Raw genomic sequence first — 15900 nt, forward strand, 5'->3', positions numbered from 1 at the left:
TGGCAGCATTCTAGAAAATCAGTACGAGCAAGCTAGCCATCTGTCCTCGTCAGTGCTTAGTTAGAACCTTGCTCTATCCTTTAATTCAATTTTTGATGAGAATGATATTGCTGTACTGAAAGATTCTGACATCAAAAGGTGGTGATGACCATCGCAATTTAATAGGATGCTACGAGTCAAATGGGTCTATTTTGTTTCTTTTTTACCATACATAATGCTATAAATGCAGCAGAGGCCAATTAGCAAAAGTAATCACATACGCGTGCAGTTTAAATGAGACATTTTTTGGCATTTCACATTAGGCTTCGCATTTAAAGTCGCAATTTTATAAGTGGCCAATTTTTACGAAAATATAACGCCTTTAAAAAACCAAATAGAAGAATATAGTCCAACTCGTAGCAGGTTTCAACTATCAGTTCTCTTTGTTCTGCTTCATAAACATGGACTGTCTTGATAATGAGGATGTTAGAAATTTTGATAGCAGCCGAAACTGATTAAATCTCCATTTGCCACCCTTTCAAGATTGGCCATATCTTAGTCAATTTCGACTTGATTGATTTATTTTGCTGGATTCGACTATAAAGTTGTAGTAATCTTTCCATACACTATTAAGCTGTCTTGAAGTACTTTTCGAGAAGAATCCAATGGTGCTAGTTAAAAATAGTGCTTTGAACAAGTTTATTGATCAATTTCAGAAAATAAGCAATGAGCTTTTTGGCCAAAATGTTCAGACTTTACCAATCAAGATCGCACAAAAATGATTTCAGGGGTTGCGGTGGATTGAGAGCAGCATTTTGGTTTAATATATGCTATAGTAAAAGCCTTTATTTTTGGTGTCAAAAACGCGATTGCTTGATTTTTGGTGATTCTCCATGAGGGGTACCTCATGCTTTTGGGTTGATTTTTGGAGTTGTTTTTTCGGTCTCGAAAGAATTGAGCAATGGTGTCAAAAAGTAACTGCTATTCGAGAGCAATTGCTTGGTGCCATTCTGGCAGTCTAAAATTGCTTCTAACATGAGAAATTGCTGCTCAAATCCATCCAAATTTTGCTGTGTTTAGCATACTTTTGGGCTGTAAGTGGTGATGCAAGTATATTGTGTGCCCCTACATAACTTATCTTTATTGGGGTAGAAGCGGGATACTCCAGAAGAGTCAGATCTGCAATTGTGGAGGGTTCTCGCTTGCTAGTAAAAATTTGAAAAAGACTACATTAAGAGCACGGTCAAGAACGCTTGCGAGATGAACTGATGCAATTGGCTGCTTGAGCCGTATTCGCGTAAAATAGCTATGAGGACAGCGATAGAGAGCCATGTGAAGCCTGAAGACACTCGAGCTCATAAGTGAACACTCAAGGACAACTGACTTCTCGTAATAGTAATCAATGAGAGACAACATTTAATTTTATGTTTCCATTAGATTGCTGTTTCAAGTTGGATACTTCTGACAAAGATTTATACAAGGAAATAGGTAGTATTGTCTATGGTTGCTCTCGGGAGAGAGGCCATCCAAGTAATTTTAAACCCACCAGATATGGTGCTGCATATTATAATCAGACCACCAACACATTGCAGGGGCATTATCTACGTTCCTGATCTATATCGCGATCGACATCTCTATATAAAAATCACTGTAGTTCGTATCCATGAACTCTGAATCGACCTTATTACAGCAGCACTACAAGCTGGCTCAAAATAGTAACTCTCAAAACAATAGCATTATCAAATGTCCCAGCTATGAGTTGTATTCAATGAAAAAAAGGCGCTTATGAATAATAAAAAGCTGCTTTGTCAAGTACAATAGAGCAAACTTGACCACTGAAAGCTCAAGTTGTAGCTTGTTTTGTGCGTTTGCTTGATTTCGATCTTGAAATACTATTAAAGATATGTTGTGGATTTCAAAAAAACTATGTATCTCGAGGCATTAGAAGACATAAACAAACCGTGCAATAACGGCACCATGTATGCTCTTTATTAAACATGCTTGGTGATAAATATTTAATAGATACTTAACACATTACATTTTTTACCCTCACTGGTGAAATTCTGTGTATAGAATACGGCACTATGTACTTTGTTATACTAGGTATTAAAGACTAATGCTATTGTACCGCATGTACAGTATAACCATAACAGCTAAAACCGATACATTTGGAAGTCAAAGATATGGACTACGGGAAAGTTGTCTAAAATGCATTGCCTCTGCTTATTCATACAAAAGCTCCTTGAAATGAATTAATTCAACCAAGGTTTGATTCACCTTAACATTGATGTTCCTTTCAAGACCCATTTTGCAGATATATCCGTTGATATAGTTGATCTCTGTGGCTCTCTTTGCATTGACATCTTGGGCAGTAGAGCATGTAAAGTCTTTTGTGTTGTACAGGATATCCAGAACCATTTGCAATAGTGAATCATACGTTTCCCCCCAATAACTGCACTGCCCAAAACTTGATATGCCTCGTGCAGCAAGAGCTTCACTACAGCTATGCCGTGCTTGTTCTTTTCCATGACAATTTTTTCCATTGCTGCATACCAAACTCCAGCTAGTGGATTCACACAGGCATTAATGATAAGTTTTCTGTATAATTTAGAAAGCAGTTTGGGCCAAGACAACATGGTAGCATGCAGCTCAGGAATCTTGGTGAGTGATTGAATGAGGAAACAGCCGTAAGCTTGAGGTTGACCCTGGACCGGATATTGCCCAATCCTGATAGCATCAGAATCCAATTGACCAGAATGATGGCAAATATTAAAGGCTGTCTTACGGACAATACTGTTTCGGTTTTACTGCCACAAACAATGTAGGAGGTGCCTTTTCTCGCCATAGATGTTCAATGAGTTCTTTCACTATATCATAGCCATTTTGTAGCAGCAGTATGTGTGAGAGGTGATGCGGCCAGCGATGGCTGTGATTGCTTGTAATGTCTCTGTTGATTTAGTACATACAATGAGTGAGGTGACGGGCGATGTATCTGTAGTATCATCTACAGCAGAAGCTTGGAAACCGGACGTAATACGAGGAGCTTGATTCACCCTGAGAGTAAGATATACTGTTTCTCAGGCATCTGAATTCCTTCAGGCTGGATTGCGTCCTGAGAAGCAGTGCCATGTCGTGCTAATGCGACTTCAAAGTAACAGTAATGTAGCATCCTATGGCGCCTGCTTCTAGGATGTGGATTCTATTGCGTGTGTGACCATAGCTTTCAGAAATGAGTCTTGGAGACATGCTGAAGCAGATACTGAATGTAGAGTTCCTTCACTTGCAAAAAAAAAAAAAATAGTTGCCTTTTTATATGGGATTCTAATTTTCGGCTCATAGACAGATGCAGAGACTTTAAGAGTTCTGTGTATAATGACATACTTCAGATCAATCAGGCACACAAGGCAACTGATTTCATGACGTCGCTCACCAAACGAATCACATCGGACTCGCTATTCAGCTTTTCGTTCAAAGGCTTCCTTGACAGGTTTTGGAAAAAGAAACTCCTGGAATAAATTTTTCGTCTCATAGGTCCCTTTTTTTTCGTTTTTCTTTCAACGCGTTTAATTAGATCAATATGGCCTTGCGTGTACCCAAAAGCACTCTTCCTCAGCTCTTCAAAGATGGATACAAGGTAAATCAGGCAGATGATATAATGAGAGAAGGGAGGCCTGTATGACTAACAAGCCTACAGTTTCAACAAGGCGTAGAGGAAGCTGTTCTCCGTAATATAGATGCTACTCACGAGCTCTCTGAGGTTGTAAGAACCTCTATGGGCCCTAATGGTAAGTTTTCGATTATGTGCATCACGCATACAGAGCTTCTGATTTTAATGACAACAGGTCGTAACAAGATGATCATTAATCACCTCGAAAAGCTATTCGTTACTAATGACGCTGCTACCATCATTCGTGAACTTGACGTTGTGCATCCAGCTGCCAAGTTGATGGTTATGGCATCTCAGCAACAGGAGAGCGAGTTGGGTGATAACACCAATTTGGTCATCGTTTTTGCTGGTGAACTCTTACAAAAAGCTGCTGATCTCTTGAAGTTGGGTCTTCATCCTTCTGAGATTGTGCAAGGTTATGAGTTGGCTAGAGATCGTGCTTTGTCGATTATCGAAGGTAATTTAAAAAAGAACGTGCTGCCATGTCGCATTTGGATGTCAAATACTAACCCCTCTGACAGAGCTGTCGGTAGATAAGATTGAATCCTTGACCGATCGTGATCAACTCTTAAAAACTATTAAAGCCACTATCTCTTCAAAGCAATACGGTTATGAGGAATTTCTGGGAGATTTAGTAGTTGAAGCAGCTTTGAACATTATGCCCAAGAATCCCAGAGATTTCAACGTCGATAATGTCCGTGTAGTCAAGGTAATGGGTTCCAGTATTCACGAATCTCGTGTTGTCCGTGGTATGGTGTTTGGCCGTGAACCTGAGGGTCTCATTCAAAATGCTACCAATGCCAAAATTGCAGTCTTCACTTGTCCTCTCGACATTTCACAAACTGAAACCAAAGGCACCGTGTTGATCCACAACGCACAAGAAATGTTGAACTTTAGCAAAGATGAGGAGAAGCAAGTCGAAAAGATCTTCCAAGATTTAGCTGATGCAGGCGTCAAGGTGGTCGTCACTGGCAACGGTATTGGCGAGCTCGCTCTTCACTATTTGAACAGATACAACATCATGGCTGTCAAGGTCCTCTCCAAGTTCGATTTGCGTCGTCTCTGCCGTGTCATTGGTGCTACTGCACTTGCTCGTTTGGGTACCCCTATGGCCGAAGAAATGGGCCAATGTGATATCGTGGAAACAGTTGAAATTGGCTCTGATCGTGTCACTGTTTTCCGTCAAGAAGAATCTGAGAAATCACGCACAACTACTATTGTCATTCGTGGTGCTACACAGAATCACATGGACGATATTGAACGTGCTGTCGATGATGGTGTCAATGTCATTAAGGCTGCTACTCGCAACCCTCTTCTTTTGGCTGGTGCAGGTGCTATTGAGATGGAATTGAACAAGCGTCTTCAAATCGTCGCTTCAAAGACTCCTGGTTTAAATCAACATGCCATCAAGAAGTTTGCTGAAGCCTTGGAGGTAGTTCCTCGTACACTTTGCGAGAATGCTGGTATGGATGCAACCGCTGTCTTGTCTCGTTTGTATGCCGCTCATTACCAAGAAGGTGACGCTGGTTTGTGTGTTGGTATTGATGTCGAGAATGAGAACGATGGTACTTTGGATGCTGCCAAGGCAAACATCTTTGATTCCCTCGCTTCCAAGTACAGCGCATATAAATTGGCTGCCGACGCAGCGATAACTGTTCTCAGAGTTGATCAAATCATCATGTCCAAGCCTGCTGGTGGACCCAAACCACTCAAGAAGGATGGTCATTGGGATGAGGATGACTAAATATAACATACACTCTTTTTTTTTTTCTCTCTCTCTCTACTTTTTCTCACTATTGTACTTACAACAACAACCTTTTTCTTCTCTTGTTTCAAAATAAAAATTATTCATGTAGAACCTTCGATTTCAGGTCCATTTTATTAAGATGGTGCCTTTTAAACAAGTAGCCCAAACAGCGTCCGGTGTATATTTTTAGCTTTATTACAGTACATTAGTGGGGAGAGAGAGATGCTAGCGATGTTATTATTATATATAAAATTTCTAATGAGGTTTTGTTTTTTTTTTTCTTTACATTTTGTTGTAATTTATGATTCTGGCCTGCGACGCTTAAATTACTACTACAATGGCTAGTTTAATTGAGTCTACACAATCAAAATGTTTAGTCATCGTTCAGCAGTTTGCAAAAGCGACTTCAACTTACGTTCCCTTGCAAAATTTACTACCACACAAACAGGGTATCTTGTCAGCTTCAATTGGAAATTTGTAATCATATGTAATTTCTTCTCCAGGCTCAATATCTCGATTTGCATATATAACAATTTTCTTTTGCTTATCGACTGTAATAATTTTGGCACTGCAATTTGGCTATAAAAGAAAGAGTGAATCAGCATTGACTATCGCTACTCGCAGATCTAAAACACTCACAGCACAGCAATGATTGATGAACCGAGCAACGTTACCACATTTTGTAGCGTCAATCACCGTATCGTCGTCCACACGAAACAGATAACTACTTCCAATGCCACACCGTTCATACTGCTTTTCTCGTTCTTCAGCTACCTGTTGTCGAATGACTTCGCCCACATATTCAATCACCATGTCGTTGACATCAATATGCTCTTCAGCGTATAGACCCCAATCATGAATAGGCGATTTGGCAAACCTCAGCTGTTTCTTTCGACTTTGTAGTTGGTTGAACTTGAGAATATCAGAATCGATTGTCTTTTTCTGCATTTCCATGCCCACCACCAAACGACGGTTATTAACACGGGTTGCACGAGATGAGATCCTGCCAGTATCTGCTGGTACATCAATGACGGCCTTGTTTTTAGGCAGATAGGTAGCTTTCATTGAATCAGGAATGGTATATACGCCGCGCGCTCGAGCACAGCCTCCTTTGATATGTTCATTGACCACTTCTTTGGGTGGAATGCCGACTCTTTCCAGTAGTGCTGCTCTGAGGAAATAGTAGTCTTCTGGCTCCTTGATTTGGTTGAATGGGTCCCATTCGGGTGGATCGTTATCCGTGGTTTTAAACTCTGCTAGCTCCTCGCTATCCGATTCTTCAGGAGCCAACAAGGACTTTTCTAATTCTTCTTGATTGATCACAATCTTGGTATCTTGAATCACGTCTTCGTCCTCTTCTTCCTCTGCTTCGTATGCCTCTTCTTCTTCGTCTTCATATTCATCTTGTCCGGAAGAACTGTCCTTGGAGAGGTCCTCTTCTATCACTTCATAAATTCTATCGGGTAATGGCGGTGCTGTCAGATCACTCTTCTTCTTTTTTCGCACTTGTTTTGTCTTTTGCTTTAGTTTCAATTTGGAGGATGAATCGTAATCGCTGGTGTCATCTTCACTGTGCTGCCTCTTCTTTTTCAGTGCTGATTTCTTTTGTCCAACTCGTTTACGCTTTCTGATTTCCTGCATATAGTCGTTTTCCACAAAATCATCTTCATCTGTATCTGTGTCATTGAACTCGTCTTCTTGCTGGTGAAGCCTCTTCAAAAATAAATCGTGCTCCACATCGCTCTCTTCGTCGCTGATGTAGTCGCGCAAACTACGAGGTTTGATCATTTTCTTGGGTTTGCGGTCAATGGCAGGCGATGATTCCGCTGTAGATGCATCGTCTTTGGCGTCCCCCATTGCTGTATCGCTGCCAGACTCTTCAAGACCTGAATGGTATTCGCCCTCCTCTGAACTTGAAGATGTTGAAAACACAGGCGTGTCTGCTGTGGGTGACCCTTGCTTGACGTTGGTTGACGCTGATGTGGATGCTTGGTTCTGGCTATGAGTGTGTGTTGTTGCAAAGGGTGTAGAGGATGTACTTTGTTCAAGCTCATCATACAAAAATGATTCATAATCTCGCTTTGGTAGTGGCTTTTGCTTCTTTTTAAATTTTGGTAGCTTGGCAATCTTCATGGACGGCAGAATAGATCCAATGAGATCTGCTTGCGATGTTGGTGTCTTATTGCTGCTATGTCCATTCATTTTTTCGCTGGAGTCTGCGTCATTTGATTGATTTCCAGGGCTTTCAACAAGACTGACAGTAGCGGCCGCAGCAGCAGCAGCAGCAGCAGCAGCAGCTTCCTTCTCCAACCTCAACGCTTTTGCCGATTTGTAGAAATCATGAATAGATGGCCCTGCAACACGATTCTTCAAATCCTTCAAAAAGACATCCGCCAGTTCGTTGAATAAAATCTCCTCGACTGTCAAGGGCTTTGCTGGTGCTGGTGGCTCGGAAACAACCTGGGTCGTTGTTGTGGTAGTAGTCATTTCTGCCGTAGAATGCTCAGATGCTGTTTGATTGATCACTGCATTTGCCTCATTAGTTGCACTCGTAGTGTTCATATCAGCTTGCTGGATGCTGGCTGTAACAGCTGACGTTTCTACTCTTCCATTACTCGCAGCAACAGGCAGGTCTTGACTACCACTCTTTACAGCAGCAGAAACTGATGAGTCTCGCAGAGTAAGCAATAACTTGTGCCCCAACACTTGCTGCTGATCATTTGTAGCATCCAAAGCCCTTTTTGCGATTGTAAGTGAATCAAAGACAATCAACCAATCCGAATCGTCGTGGTAAATCTAGCAAGCCGTCAATTGTAATTTTTCATTTCATCCTCTTGTCAGAACTCACATCAATGCAGTTGTAGTAGTAGTATATCTTTTTTAAATCCTCTAAAGCGCCTCTGATGAAAGGTAAGCAGTTTTTCGAAATCATCAAGATTGGACGAGACTGTGATGATGACACAGGTGCTGGCTTTCTGCTGTAATGCTCATCCCAATATTCGGATCGACGACGACTTTCCCCTCTGCCATAATAATCATCATCATATCGATAATAGCTGTCTCGTCTATCCAAACTTCGGCTCCTACTCCTACTTCTATATCTTGAGTCTGGTGAATCCATGCCTGGGCTGTCCCATCGAGATCGGTGTCTTGAATGATGTTCTGGGGAATCTAAGCGTCTCGGTGATGAATATCGAGAATATCCACTGCCTCCATATCGGGATGATGGCCTCTCATCTCTATATCGGTAATCGTCATAATATCTACTACTGCTGCGATGATAATCATCTCTGGGCCGAGAGTACTGTCTAGAATCATATCTGTCCCAATCGCTGTCAAGGTCGTCCGGATACCGGCGATCATGGTGGTGGCCATGGTAACTGTCATATCTGCTGCTGCTGCTCCTGTGTAACGGTGAATTTGGTGCTGCTGCCGTTGATGTTGTTGCTGCTGTTGTCAATGTGGATCGCACTGGTTCTAATTTGGGTGAAGGAACAGGTCGGTTGAAATCCTCTATGGCTAGCCTCAATTTCTCGCCTGTGTGCATTCAGATCAGAAAAACCAAATATAGCCAGCCATTGCCTGTACACTTACCTGTAGGATCAAAGCACACTTTGACAGATTCTGCAACTCCCATTTTTCGTCCGTTTCCCTTTTCAACAGCAAGACACGCCGAGGCATGACCGTCTGTGATTCCATCACTGGCAAAGGAAACATGAGCAATGCCAAATGAACCACCTGTTGTTGGATTTTTTTCGATATCGACTGACTTGACTTGACCGTACACTGAGAAATATGTCATAATTTGTGTTTCTGTCATTAATGGTGAGAGTCGAGACACCAACACTTTGGTAGCTGGTTTGGGTCCATATGAATTTTTATCAAACTATCAGAAAAAAAAAAAGAAAGAAAAAAAACAAGACTAAGTATATCACAATCGTAGAATTGGACGCGCGTATTAGACAATTTAACATTACCTTGTATTCAACGACGTGGAACTGTTTCCTGTAATGGTATCGACCTTTCAGAAAGTTTCTTTCGTAAAACAATTTGTCCTGTCGAGGATCTCGAGGAGCAATTGTCAAGGAAGTCTAGTAGTTTGTGTTAATTGTCATTTACATCAGTACCACTGATACGCTGCACTTACTAGATCTGAGGGTTGATATTCATAGGTGGTTTGAGAGCTTTTCTTTAGCCCTTGCGTATCCAATTCAGGGTCATAGGTAACTCTGTAGTTACGAGGACCTTTTGCAGTCGAATTTGTAGACCTGAAAAATTATCAATTGGAAGTGTTTAGTACATTGCATCTTTAACAAATCCCTTTCCGCTTTTCTTATTACCATTTTGAATCCATGGAGTGATTCAAATAAAAGCTAAACTTGCCAATAACAAAAAACTTGTGTTGAAATGAAAGAAGCTTTTTTTTTGAGGAAAAAAAAAGGGGGCGATGTTTAATGATTTTGTAAGCAGCAGTAGTAGACTACCATTTGTTGTGCAAAGTATCTCATTTAAAGAGTCACATTGTTGATGCTTATTGTATTCCATTTTGGTAATGACAATGCTCTCTTCAATGCAACAGCAGTAGTCCTGTGAAAGATACCTGTTTCGTCCAGGAGATGGGCATTTGACTTGATTTTGTCTTGTCGAACTTGACCATCTGGTGGTTTTTTTTGTGGGTCATTGTTTGTCATGGCAGTCAAGTATCGACAATCCATATAAATGTATGATAGATACGGAGGTTTGGTTAGTTTAAATGCGCATTACAGTGGTAGATGATATGGGCCATGGTGATGTTTTGGTGTATTGTACACAGCACTTGCGACGTTACATTTTATTTCAAAGCTGATTCTTTCTACGGCAGTTGTCAATCATGCATGACATTTGTCAGATACCTCCTCGCCGTTGCTTTATTAAAGCCAGAACAACGCAATTTGGCCAAAATAGCACTTGTACATATTCATTTTTCCTTGCTTTGAAGTGATGAGCGTCGATAAGTATTACCCGCAATCTCATCCATTTGTATGTTGAAGGCTTGGTGATGTATCAACTCTAATCTCCACCATGTGCCAAATGCTCAATGCCAATGCCAACTAGGCGCCTCTTTTTCTTATCTGGCAATTTTTTGTTCTTCGCCCTACCAGTAAAGGCGTATCATCATCCCTAAATTTGCAATGTATGTCCTCACATATGAGACTATATAAATCCATGTAAAAAGGCACTCATTGAGGCTTTTTTTCTGACATTTCCGTCGTAAAAAAAATTCAAAGAGAAAATCTGAAAAGCTGCTACATCTAAACCCTTCGCCTTTCATCGTTTCGACTTCACTAAAAAAAAACAAAAAAAAGGATCAACAATAACTGAAGACCATTTCAAATCATTTACCAATTGCACAAAAAAAAAAAAAAATAGTAGTATCAGTGGGGTTTGAACCCACGCCCGTTTACACGGATCTGATCTTAAGTCAGACGCCTTAGACCACTCGGCCATGATACTTTTCATGAAAATTTGAAAAATTGGTTTTATATAATTTAAGTTGATGATTTTTTGCCGTCACCAGCGCCCCTGTATATGTTCATGTTATATCAAATGTTATAGCAAGGTCTCACACTAAAGGCTTTAGGCTATTCTTAGGTCCTTTGGTTAAATCATGCTAATCATAATTTACAAATCAATTGTTGGGTAGATAGTAAACCTATTTGTATTATAGTTTGTCATCATGCTGTAAACCCTAGAATAATGAAAAAGTATATAAATGCATCCTTGGGATGCATTCGCAATAAAAGTGTAATTCTTTGGCAGATTCAATTTTACATTGTATTTTGACATAACAGTTCAGTTCAATAATATATCTTTATTCGATTAACCCAATTGTTTGGTATTCTTTTTTTCCGTGCATTTACAGTTACAAAAGCCTCAAACTCCACATATTCAGAACTAAATATTTTCTAAATACTCCGTTTTCTCAACAACTATGTAACCTACGCAAATTTGATTTGCGCCATCGTGTAGAGGACAGAAAACTGGTATAGGAACATGCTAGTCTCAAGGCTCTAGCATCAATACTTAGAAAATCGGTTTTCGATCGTCCAAAAGTCGAAAACCTCAATATTTAGAATAACGAAATATAGACAGAGTAAATACAATTAGAACTGGATATATTTATTAAGCTACTCCAAGATTGAATAAGAATCAAAACTAGTGTAGATTTCAAAGGTATTTATAGTTATTTGACAGTGCCACAGCAATAGGACCTTGATCTTGAATGCGGGATAATTGTATAATAAGCCTTGAACCAGTTAATGAGAATGTGCTACATAAGAGCTCATGAACCACCAGTCAAGGATAAACAACAAAGATGATCCAGGATAGAATGTTCTTCCTAATAGCTTTGACGGAAGAACATTTGTCGGAATTGAAACCCACTTCCAGGGACGAAAGGCCATAGACTACCACTCTCCAGGAACCAGGATATAGATTAGCTATTTGATGGCACCACCCATGTTCCTTCGTGTTGCTTGAATAAAGACCTCTCACTTCTACTATGCATCTCAGCTCATTCTCAGATCCTCTTATGTAATATACAACGCCTAATACATTTGCCTCTCAGAGATGATCTATATCCTAAACAGATACCACCAATATTTTGCAAATTTGAATTTTAACAGTATTTTGTCTACTTCTTTTACTCCCTTTTTACTGCATCACATACTAACTTTAGAATACATTCCTGGCATTAACATTTGCAAAGTATACCAAATCTAACAACTGTAACTTTCATCTTATTGAATAAAGAATAATTTGAATTTTGATTATTAGGATAATGATGCCATTTTATTACAAACAAGTAACTATAATAAGCGACAGATCAATGGGGTATCAATTGGAGATCAACTAGTTATAACCGTTCGATGCTTCAATCCCTGAACCAATCAAATCGCTTGAAAACTCCGCTGTCCTAAAAAAAAATTTGCGAGGGTTTCCCCCTGTTTTGTTGTGAGGCAAAATTTTAAGCTCAGCTATATATAGCAATATAGCTGTTACTATCATCAAATTTCCCTCAGGTGCTAGAGCATGCCTTACTTACACCACCTAGCTTTAAATTCAGGCATTGAGACCCTCAATCATCACTAAAGTAAGTAGCGATAACCAAGTGGAGGCAGCCTATCTACCTCCTAGCCTCGGATAAAGTCTTGTTGAGCTTCAGGGATAGGCACATCCACTCAACGTAAAAAAGGTATGCTTCAAAGAAACATAATAATAATAATAAAAGAAGAAAAGAACACACTACTATAGGAATAGAGTATGTAAGCAGAAAAGGAACACTCGCACAAAAATGTGAGTCAAAAGAAAAGTAAAATGACAAATACAACATTAAAGATGTTCAGAACAGCTCGTTGTTGTTGCAACAACAAAAATGCATACATCAGAAACGTGCATGGTAATAGTCGGATGTAAAGCAACATGGCACAAATACGCACAATTGCAAAAACAATAATGGTATTATAAGTTTGCAATACAACATAATGACTAATGTTGTTTCATGTAAAGCTACAGAGGAAACACTACCAACAAAAGAAAAAAAAAGGAGAAAAAAGCGCAACAAGGCAAACATGATGAATGCATTATCACGAAAAAGGAAGCAATAATATAAGCGTTCAAACAAGTTTTATATCATTGCGACCAGAAGAAAGAAGATACTTACCACTTACCACAGCCACAGCTAGACCAGAAAAGTATAGGCAATCACCGGAGACAGACCAGAGAACAAGCATGCACCAAATAGAGTAGACCAGAGAAGACCAGATTAGCAGCAGCAACGTCAGCAGCAGCAACACCATCAGCAGGAACACCAGAAGTAACAACAGCATCATAGTAGGAAGCCGAAGAACGAGCGACACCAGAGACCAGACGAATACTACAGAAGCAACTGCTAAAGATAGAGACAAAAGAAGCAGCTACCAGACACAATAAGCCAAATAGGCAGACAGCATAGATAGCAGGGAAGCAATGACAGCAACATCCACGTCAAACAACAGGCAAAAGAAATATCAACGCTTTATAAATAAATACTTTTAGTGTTAGTTCTACACCTTCTTCCAGTGAACATAATCAAATAATACCTACTATATTACACTTCAGGGAGGTAATGCCAAGCTCTTCTAACAGCACACGACAGTGGTATCAGAAGTAAAAGTGCAATATTCAATCGAAACGCTTTCATAAAAAAATAATATGGTTTGATAATTGTTAAGCACAAAGAATAAAAGGATTATTATTTGTAGCTTATAAAAAATGTTCAATATTATAAAAACAAAGACTTATTTGAATAAGATCAGACACAAAAACTAAAGATTTATTGATGAAGACAAGAGTTATTCTATTTATACTAAGTTCTGAATGCCAAAGTAGCAATTTATCTTGTACAACGCTTATCACATCTGGTGAACCTCAGTATTTAGATAGCTGAGATGCACTTCACTTATCATAGCTTGTCCATGTTGTTGCACAACACAGACATATCTACCCATCAAGAATACCTTAATCTTTATAGACAGTTGTAGCCCTTCTGGCACAACAATAATAAACGCGTTTTGCAAACGGGGGAAAGGGAGAAAAAAAGGAGGGCGGCGCCTTATCCGACGTCACTGTCAGTAGATTTGACCTCAGCCTTCTGCCGAGGCAGTCGAGTTTGCGGCACTTGAATATGGATCTGTGCAGTGAGCATTTTCCTGTTCCAACTTGGCTTGATTTTACATTTTCTAAACGTTTTTGTCAAACTCGACTATAGAAATTGTCGTTGTCAATCTTTACATTCTAATGCATCTATGGAGAGTCAATTAAGACGTATCGAATGACGTTGGCTTTATTGAGATTTCAGAATAAAAATAATAAGCAATCTTCAAAGATGTGAAAATGAATTTTTTGCAAATATGTCAAAATTTAACATATAAAAGTTTAATAAAAGTAGCTTCCAATGTTGCATTCCATCTCCACAATCAATTTGATCTCATATGTATCATAGAAAAAGTCTTCATTTTTGAGGTGAAAAACGCGATTGTTTGATTTTCAAGAATTTTCCCTTGCTAGTACTCACGAAAATATGAGGATTTTCATGGATTTGCAATGACCCAAAAAAATTGAAATTAGGCATCAGTAAGTAAAGCGCAATCAAGAGGAACCGTTTGGTGCTATTCCAGGCGCCCAAAGTGCTCTGTGGCTTGAGTTATTTGTGCTTGCAAATGGCTAGATTTGAACAGAATTTGACCTAAAAATAAGGCGCAGGAGGTTGTGTTGCCAAGCGAGTAAGTAAATCGCAATCTGTCTGATGACTCAGAAGCTCTGCATTTACGAAACTCAAATCCTAAGTGATAAGAGCCTTTACTCTGATTCTAAAGCGTGGAATTTTCTTCCTGAAATGCGCGATCGGCAATTATAGTTATTTGCGCCTATGATATTGTGTAAGTTTGGATCAGACAACTTGCTTAGATTGAACGAGATGATCATCAGGTCAGCAGGATACTTTTGATGGTCGTCCACAACAGAGATGCCATATCTACTAGCCGTAAAGCTAAACTTAGAGTCTATCCACTATACTGGACACTCATAATTATTAAGGAAAATGGCTGATACCAGACACGCTGAGTTAGCGTCAGCACAATATGGGAAACAAACAACAAAATCATGCATCAAAATGGACTAAATAGAGATTCATGATACCTAGAAATCCTGTAATAAAAGAGTTGACATCAGCAAATTGTCAGAAATCGGGTCTAAGTGGATTATTCACGAAACTACACTGCCGGAAAGGCAAATCATTATCCAAAATCAATCGCTCAAAAGTTATTTTTGCTACAGTAATGGCGCATAATAACCTTTCTGCTGTGTCAACGTTAGCCAATTCACACCCTGGATTTATTGTACAGACTTGAGCACCGTATCTGGACGCTTCCGTGCTGTTGTTATTGAATAAAGGCTATCTTTGCCATAGTAAACTCCAGATTTGGGAGCTGTAACCCCGATTTTTGAACGAAAGCATTGCAGTAGTAAATATCCAAACGAGGTCTAACCCTGTAGAGCAAATACAACAGGAGGTCAAGATTTGATTGATAGAAAAGCAGCCCGGTTGAGTTGGCAGTTGTATAGCTATAATGTCGAAGCACTAACCGTTTTATACCGCTTTGCCTTGCACTTTTCCAGTTTAGTTATTTGACAACCAATATAGCGACTGAAAATCCTTTTATGTGTGTAACAACTCCTCAAAATGGGCATGTAATCTTCCTGATATGAAGTCTTCTTTAGCATCAACATAGGGCGTGATAAAGCTGCTCCCCGTTCTAGGTTAAATACGCAATAAAGCGTAAACCCTCTGCCAAACCGCAATGAAGGAGCAAGCTGCCAACAAACGGGTTTGAATAGAACAATGCCCAACATAACATCCGTTTATCTAGCACCGGTAATCGCTTATAATTAACAGGTTCTCATATGAAGGTCATGGTGCAATGTTAGC

General features: G+C 39.6%; 2 protein-coding genes and 1 non-coding gene across 3 annotated transcripts; 1 reads left to right on the forward strand and 2 right to left on the reverse strand.

Moving 5' to 3' along the window:
• Positions 1–3556: 3556 nt before the first annotated feature.
• Positions 3557–5390, forward strand: ATC70_012780 (uncharacterized protein; the record flags this gene model as incomplete). Its single annotated transcript, XM_064831951.1, has 4 exons — positions 3557–3613; positions 3674–3764; positions 3822–4103; positions 4168–5390. 4 exons carry the CDS (start codon positions 3557–3559, stop codon positions 5388–5390), a joined length of 1653 nt encoding a protein of 550 aa, XP_064678231.1.
• A 349-nt stretch (positions 5391–5739) lies between these two features.
• Positions 5740–9747, reverse strand: ATC70_012781 (uncharacterized protein; the record flags this gene model as incomplete). Its single annotated transcript, XM_064831952.1, has 8 exons — positions 5740–5749; positions 5809–5972; positions 6033–8189; positions 8242–8930; positions 8988–9279; positions 9371–9484; positions 9541–9661; positions 9734–9747. The coding sequence occupies 8 exons, from the start codon at positions 9745–9747 to the stop codon at positions 5740–5742; spliced, it is 3561 nt and encodes a 1186-aa protein (XP_064678232.1).
• Positions 9748–10802: 1055 nt separating this feature from the next.
• ATC70_012782 lies at positions 10803–10886 on the reverse strand. Its single transcript has one exon. It is a non-coding gene; the product is annotated as a tRNA-Leu (tRNA).
• Positions 10887–15900: the final 5014 nt, after the last annotated feature.

The sequence above is a fragment of the Mucor velutinosus genome, assembly GCF_035048745.1.
Source record: "Mucor velutinosus strain NIH1002 chromosome Unknown tig00001569, whole genome shotgun sequence".
NCBI lineage: Eukaryota > Fungi > Mucoromycota > Mucoromycetes > Mucorales > Mucoraceae > Mucor > Mucor velutinosus.